The sequence below is a fragment of the Terrapene carolina genome, unplaced genomic scaffold (genome assembly GCF_002925995.2).
Source record: "Terrapene carolina triunguis isolate 2854851 unplaced genomic scaffold, T_m_triunguis-2.0 Scaffold95, whole genome shotgun sequence".
Classification (NCBI taxonomy): domain Eukaryota; kingdom Metazoa; phylum Chordata; order Testudines; family Emydidae; genus Terrapene; species Terrapene triunguis.
The window spans coordinates 12,345,567-12,353,638 of NW_020664446.1; the positions used below are offsets into that span (position 1 = coordinate 12,345,567).

General features: G+C 40.4%; 1 protein-coding gene across 4 annotated transcripts in view; it reads right to left on the reverse strand.

Moving 5' to 3' along the window:
- The window catches only part of ABLIM1 (actin binding LIM protein 1), a 210,613-nt gene extending 207,570 nt beyond the window's left edge, over window positions 1-3,043 (reverse strand). For all 4 annotated transcript variants that reach the window (XM_026651133.1, XM_026651129.1, XM_026651131.1 and 1 more), the window contains exon 1: window positions 2,770-3,043. In XM_026651133.1, coding sequence (XP_026506918.1) covers window positions 2,770-2,785 — 16 coding nt within the window. In that variant the 5' untranslated portion in view covers window positions 2,786-3,043. The remainder of the gene's footprint in view (window positions 1-2,769) is intronic.
- Between the last annotated feature and the right edge of the window lie 5,029 nt (window positions 3,044-8,072).

Below are 8,072 nucleotides of genomic sequence, written 5' to 3' on the forward strand. Positions count from 1 at the left end.
AGGCACAAATCTTAAGGCTGCAGAGAAGGGCATTTGAGGGTTAAAGTCTCCATCTCTTCTTTCTCTTTAATCAAGCACTGTCATACCAGAGGAAAACTCTGGCCTGTCAAGGCATGGCTCCATTCCCCTGGGTCTGCCCCACATGTGATCCCACATAACTTTCCGTAGGGATCATAAGTTAAAATACCATTAGAGTCAACTCCTCCCTTCATGCCCCAGTAAGAATGGGAGTCGTACTCATGGATACTCCCAGAATCTGTTGGCCAAGACATCAAGACTCAGGGCAAATCCTCAGCTGCTGTGAATTGGCATTGCTCTAATTGGAGCTAGGCCATTTTAACCCAGCTGAGGATCTTGGCCTCAAATTCAGTCTCAAACCTCAACATCGTACCACTTACTCTAGTTCTATAGGCCAGCTCCTAGCTAGAAAATATATTACCAAACTGGATTCAAAACTAATACACTAGTTACACTCCACAGTAGGGATTTTAAGTTGCGGCGTGACAGGTGGATATTCTGAAAAGCAGATACTGACTGAGAAGCATACGCAAGTTGTTTTATCAGTTACTGAATACTGTGAGGGCAAGTTGTTCTTGAATGAAATAGCGTAACAATGTGTCAAGTACACCAGATCAAAGGAAGCAGACAGGTGCACATTCAGAGGAACGAAAATGTAATGTCAGTCAATCATAATTCCGCCAGCGTCATTTGGTGACTGAAGAATAGCAGCCTGGACTCAATATTTTTCTATGCACATATCTGAGCTGACCAGACACATACTGAAATCATTCTACACTATGAGCATAATGAAGCATGCTAATTTGATATAAACCATTACTAACTGGTTTGCACTTCAGTGAATTGCGATTGCATTTTTCTAGCTGAAACCAGCTTCTCCAGTTCCTGGCCAGCATGTTTATGAACCACCATGGGTTCCCAGGCATTAAACAGGCTGAATTTTAGGCACATTGAAGAGAGAGTACCTCCTGCACTACATTAGCATGTCATCTCGCAAGCAAGCAACACTACAGAGTGGCATTTGAATTAGCTCCCAAGTAGTTGCAACTCCTGATGTCCTGGATGAAGTGGGAGAAGGAGTTGTGGGAGTATCTGTCTGAAATAGGAAGGCAGAAAGATAATGAGGAAAAATGTGGCAAGATACTAAGGGCTACAGACTGTTTACAATCTGTAACAGTGAGGTATCAGTGGTAGCTGTTCATATGGACTCAGGAGAGAGCATTTAGCCCTTATTTTAGTCTAAAACTCAAACTGAATGCATGTTAGGTATTTAAAAATAGCACTACAGGATTGATAAATTCTAAAGTCTCTTTATTTTCCCCCAAAATAAATTATGGGACATTTTCAACATAATGCCCAACACTGCATTCTCCTTCTATTATTCTCCACTTCTCTTTCATACAAATTTAAAGGTTGGTCATTTATACAGCACCTTCCAGGGCATCAAGTTGTCTTTACGCAGCCCCAAAAAACGCAAACACATCTAGATTGGAGAGTCCAGCTACGTGGGAATCAGTGGGATGAAGACAGGAAATTTTAGCCATCAAAAGGGAAAGTTTTATGAACAACACTATGCATCTTTAGACCAGATAGCACCTCAGTTTTTAAAGTTTAATTTCAATCTCCATATATGATAATCTTCACAACACTTCATTTACCTCTGCTGAAAAGGGTGATTTGACCACTATATCATCTGTGACTTACTAATGCTAGAGAGCGGCTGATAGTACCCACATAACATACCTCAAACCTGAGAAGCAGACAATACTTGTGATTCCAGACTTGGGCTTCTCTTAAGCAGGGACTGTCAATTGTTCAGTGATTTGGCCACGCCCATGACAGACAGTGTCACTCAATTCATTTTATTTGTCACCTCAACCAGTTTTCAGCTAAGGTCTTAGAGGTAAAAAATTCAACTGAATTATTAGCCTAATTTGACACTTACACCTCTTTCCTACATTACATTATGTCCAGCCTGCTTTTTACTGAGATTTATAAGCAGAGAGAAATTACATAGATTCTCTTTGTGGTATGCAGAGATTGCTTTTAGGCCTTGTGTTACTGCCTATGAATCCACCTATTAAAATATTAAGTTTCAAAATTAGCTTCAATCCATGAGTCATATCTGAATTTAGATTATATTTCATATCGTTGTAATGCAATGAGAGACAGTCCTGTGTTACTGAAATGAATGACTCCTTGGCCAACTCCCTGATTTCTCCTATTCCAAGTCTGTCTTTTGCTTGAGCAGCAGCTTTAAGGGGTGATTTAAGATAATTAAATTACAATTATCAAGTACAGCTTGCAGAGTTCAGACAATAACAAAACTATCCTTTACAAAACAGCCCATTTCTATATAAAAACAAACTACGAGGACATTCGTCTTCATGTTCAGGACTTGCTAGCTATGACGATATTCCAATTACATTTTTAATGTAACTCATTTGGTGGCAAAAAGACTAGAAATTACATTAAAAAAACAAAACAGTGGATAGAAAATGCAAGTCAGGTAACATTTACAAACAAGCATTTATCAGGAAAGCAAACAAACAAACTTGAAACGAGGTGCATGCCAAACTCTACTGTAGGGGAAATAGATGCAAAAATACTTAATTCAGCTCACTGCAGTTATTGGCATGAGGATATAAAGAGGAAAAAAAAAAAGACAGCCACCAACAACAACTTTAACTCTACACTGAAAGGTTTAAACCTTAGACGATCATGGCTGACATATCAATACATGTTAATTACCTTTTTCTTTCACCATGGTAAATGAGTCCTCTTTGTAGTAGAGACTGCAAGGATTAACCGAAGTAATTTATGTACGCACACTTTCCTTCCAGCAATGTTTGGCTGGGATAGAAAAGAAAAAGGGGGGGGGCAGGAGGCAGCTTATTCCAGAGGCGTCTTTTCCTTGGTCAGATTTTCCACAAAATCTGATACAGTCTGATTGCTTGCCACTGTCTCTTCTTCTTGTGCCTCCTATCTCCTCACACTCTCCCTCTCGGTCCCTTTTCCTGTTACTAGTGTCAGTTCATTCCGTGCGGGTGGACTCTGCCCCTTGCGCTGAAACAACCTGCTGCAGCTGCTGCGTAACAAACACAAAATTCCACCGTCCCTAATCTCTAATCACTGACACCACCTTCCATTCCTCCTGGCCAAGCAGTATAGCACTGGCAACACAGTGATCCCCCAAGTGACAGAGAACAGATTGCAAGTGAGGCGCACTGAGGAATGCCTGGGGAACTGTTTAAATTGCAGAATTGATATTCACCAGCTTATTTTTCATTTGACCCAAACTGAGCTTGATTAGAACCCAAGATGAATACAGGACAAGTGCGGATTATTTGTAGTATAGTCCTAGTCATGGACCAGAACCCCATTGTGCTAGGTGCTGTATAAACAGATTCAAAAGTCATAGAGCTTAAAATCTATATACAAGAACAGAGACAACAGATGGACACCGACAGACAGGGAAGTACAAAGAAACAATAAAACAATATTGGTCAGCATGACAGGCGTGGTCTCAGCATACCAACAGCTTAACTGTTGGCAAGTTTTTTGTAGGCATCACAGCAAAGGACGTTTTAAGGATAGTTTTGAAAGAGGATAATGCGTTCGTTTTCTGAATTTTGGAGACCTTCTCCCAAGTGTCTGAGGAAGCACAAAGGTGACTGGAAATTTAACAAGAGGGCAACGGCAGCAGAGCTGACTTTCTTTGATAGAGCCCTGTTTACATTTTAAAACAGATATAAATGTTAATATCCAGAAAGCAAACGGGCTCTGCGACATTCTCCTAATGTGTTTCCACCACAGCACACAATGAAATAGTTAAATGAGACTGTGCACATTGGGCATCTCTCTGAAGGATGCTGTTAAAAAAAAAAAAGTTAGTCTAGAGGGCAACTAGGTTTGGGAGCAAAGGTCAAAATGTTCATTAAGTGAAATTTCTTGGTGTGGGTCTGGGTCACTCATCTGCTTTGGAGGTACAATATGTATAAGCTCCAAATCCTCTTATCATTCCCACCTTTAAAAAAAAAAAATCTTGAGTGCTCAAAAACTGAAAAGACTGATGTCTTGAACAATGAGGCTACCTATAAATTTCTCCAGCACACACACACACACACACACACACACACCTCTGTCCATTCCATATAGAACTGCTGAGTCCTGATATGCAACTGGTCTGGTTTTCCAGGGTTCAGTCTCCCAAGCACCAGTCTCCCAGCACTAACTGACCAGTGGTTTTAGGATGGTCATTAAGTTGATGTCAAAATAATAAAGCACTTACAGTGTTGCCAAGCTTGTCACAATTTCATAGAAATTCTGATGATATCTGTTGTTTTCTATTGAAGCCCCAGCTTCTGGAGTCATGTTATTAGGTGAGAGGCTTAGACTTTTTTTTTTTTTTTTTTTTTAATAAAGGTAAGTTTCCAGCCCTTGAGGTTTTGGAGAAAAGCTTGAAAAATGTCTGCTACTTTGTGTTTGTACAGGTCCTAGAATAATGGGGCTCCATTCTTGGCTGGCCCTTAATCATATTTATTGCATAATGCCTAACAATAATAATAAAAACAATGCCTCGTGGCTCAAAAACCAGAAGACAAATATAAAATAAACTTTTTAAAAAAATAATTTTAAGCCAATCTCGCTCCCCCCCTCCCCTCCGGGGAGAGAGACCATGATTTGTGAACACTTGCAATTGGCAATACTGTACTTACATATTTTCCTTCTCCAAAGGGCTTTATTCATAATCTTTTGCAGTAATCTACAAATCACTTTACAAACATTAACTAATCCTTAGCATGCCCCTTTTGGGCAGGTAAATTTTATCACCCATTATTTTACAAATGGGAAAGAAAAAGAGGAAGAAGAGGCTGAGCTCAAAGGGGAAATCAATGATGACCTGGGTTCATAACCTCAGGTATTCCTGGTTTCCAGTAACAAACTCAGTTAAACCACACTTCCGGGTTCGCAGAGCTGAAATTGGATTGTAATTCAGGCCACCACAAGGGAATTCCTTCCCAAAAGCCTTTACTTCAGGAGAAAAAAAAATAATGTACAGAATCAATATGCAGGCGCCCTTCCGACAGAGCAGCAGATGGATGATACATCTTGGAGAATCAGAACATACAGCCCGTGATAGATTTTATTTACTGCAAATATTTCAAAGTGTTTTGTATATATACCACCCGGTACAGAAAGAAATTAAATAAGCCAGCCTCTCTCAGCTCTGATGTGGTTCAACGAAGTCTTTATGTAAATAAAAAAAAAAGTGTAGGGAAATGCATGGGGGAAAATGCCTATTGCCGAATGCATCTAGGCTGGGCTTCTATTGTTAGCTCCCTCCTGTGCAGCAGGGACACAGCCCAAGCAGTTTGGCATTCTTGCTTCTATGACTCAGTGTGTTACTAATAATAGCATTGGCTGCTCACTTGGTGAAGATGGGCTAAACCCCTTCAGCCCCTACATATTGTGCACCATGTCACATTTCTGACAGAGAGCAATTAGGGCTGCAACTCAACCTAGCTTTGTTCTTTAAAAAAAAAAAAAAAAAAACCACACACCATATTTTGTAAACAGCTAGTCAGAGAGGGTCTTGAAAGCAGGGGTGCTAGAACAATTTTTATAGTGGGGGTGCTGAGAACCATTGAACCAAACTGTTAACCCCGTATATAATGCAAACCACTTCAAGCACCTATGCTTGAAAGTGGCATGTCTGACCTTCATTCATAAATACTAGCTCTGCTATGCTACATAATGCCAGAAGGCACTACACATGGCTATGATTAACCCTTTGCTGTGATCTTTAAACACTCTCTGAAGGTTTGCATCAACAATTATCATTCATTTTCCACTTTAGCAGCTGCTGACATGTAAGCTAACTGCTGGTATCTGGACTTTTTGTTCTCCGAGTCCACTACCCTCATTTCTCACATGTGCTAGAGATTAGCACTGCTGTATTGCATCTCACCCATGGCTGCAAGGAAGGATTTTCCCAGCAGGATCAGCCAGCCAGAGAAAACTGCAATGCTAGCCTTTAACATGCACGTAAAAATAGCTTTAAAATATACACTGTAGTAAATTACACTGAAGAGGTCAGGAGCCAAGTAATTTACTCCTGAGTGAAAGAATATAATATCAGTTGCTGGTATTGTAAATAAAGTCAAATGCATTACACTTTTACGCCTGAGTGATTTTTGTTTTTAATCTCATTGTTTAAATTCTTAAGCTACAACGGGACCTCTGCCAACCTTTCAGAATCTATTCAAATACCTCACCAACTGGAGAACAAGGACGAGTAACTAGCAACTCTGGAGACATACACACAAATACAAAAAACATTCAGACAAAAATGTGATTTTTAAATTACTATTGTCCCTTTAAAAAGAGATACTTGTTGCAAGGAATCCAGACTGTTTGAATCCACTAATCTACAAAGGACCGTGCATTGACACAAAATAGTACATTCAAAAAGAAAAAATAAATAAAATTGGTTAACCAGGATCTTAAATTGTTATTCTCACTTGAAGAGTTGGCTTTCAAAGCCTTTATCTTGCTCTCATTCCCTACAGATGAGGCAATGGTTTATAAATACCAGTGCATGATTTTTCTATGATTTCCTCCAAAACTGACTTGTAGTGCTTGTCCACTGAATGATGAGCCAGTAACCAGAAACTGGGTGGGAGGGGGGGGGAGGAGAGAGACTATTTTGTTAAATACAGTAACATCCAAAAAAACCCAACCTAATTGAACATGCATCTCCTTTTGGTTCAAAGCCAGGCAGACACAGTTTTGACAACAAACCCTGCTGCAGGCATCCACAGCGGAACCATTATATGGCATAAGTCAATTAAAAGCCAATACTTCTATGAACTCTTGTCTTTGGCAAATGCCTCCTTTCTCCAAACACAAAATCCTCCATGCTCTTACATGGAAGGTGACCCACTGTGTTATTGTCCTAGCTTAACTGTGCCTGCCATGAGGGGAAAAAATGAAGGTCAATGGGGGTATCATGAAACTGCTCCACAGCACTTGCAATGGTCCAGTGCCATTAGAAGGCAGCACATCCGTCTCTACTTTCAACATTCTTGAGCTTTGCTAACCAGCATTTCCTGGCTCCAGTTCCTCATGAGCACATCCCACACTGCAAGTTTACTCCTATCTAACCACAGCTGCAACATAGCCAAGCAACACATCTTCGGTCCTCTGATACAAGCGCAATCCAGAGTGTGCCAGCATCTGTGCCTGTGGTGAGCAATGGAAGTAAGTCCACTGGCTTGAATAGAGTCACTGTTGACTTCAGTGGACTTTCTCCAGGCTTACCCTAGGGTAATGCAGAGCAGAATTTGGCCTTTTGCCTGATGGGAAGCCGCTGACTATTTGATTTGCTGGCCCGTCACTTCTCAGGAAAGGCACAATTTATTTAGTCCACAGCAGAATAGACTAATGCAAAGTTGACATCAGTCAGTAAATTGTCAGGGACTAGAGCCAATTTCTTCAGTCTTCCTAGGGCTTGCAAGTTCACAAGAGACATGGTTGTATATCCCATTACAACATTAACCCTTACTCAGTAAATACCTCAAAAAGACAGTTTTGCAATCTAGAGAGAGCTTTAAGATTATTTAGCCTATTGCCCTATCAGGTTATGACTGATCCTTATTATATATTTCGACTGGGGTGACAAATTTTTGTTCTAAGCGATGAGGTTGCACCTCTTCCCTTGGGAGGTTAACAGGAATACCCACAAATGGCTGGATTTGACCCATCCTGCAGATGTGTCTCTGACATACTCTCTCTCCGTAACCAATATCTCCATCCCAAAATAAGAACAGGAGTACTTGTGGCACCTTAGAGACTAACAAATTTATTAGAGCATAAGCTTTCGTGGGCTACAACCCACTTCTTCGGATGCATATTGAGTGAAACATATCGAGGAGATATATATACACAATTAATGGACACAAATCTGACATCAGGAATCATAATACTCAAAAACCAGTGGGAGAACACTTTAACCTGTCTGGCCATTCTATGACAGACCTGCGGGTGGCTAT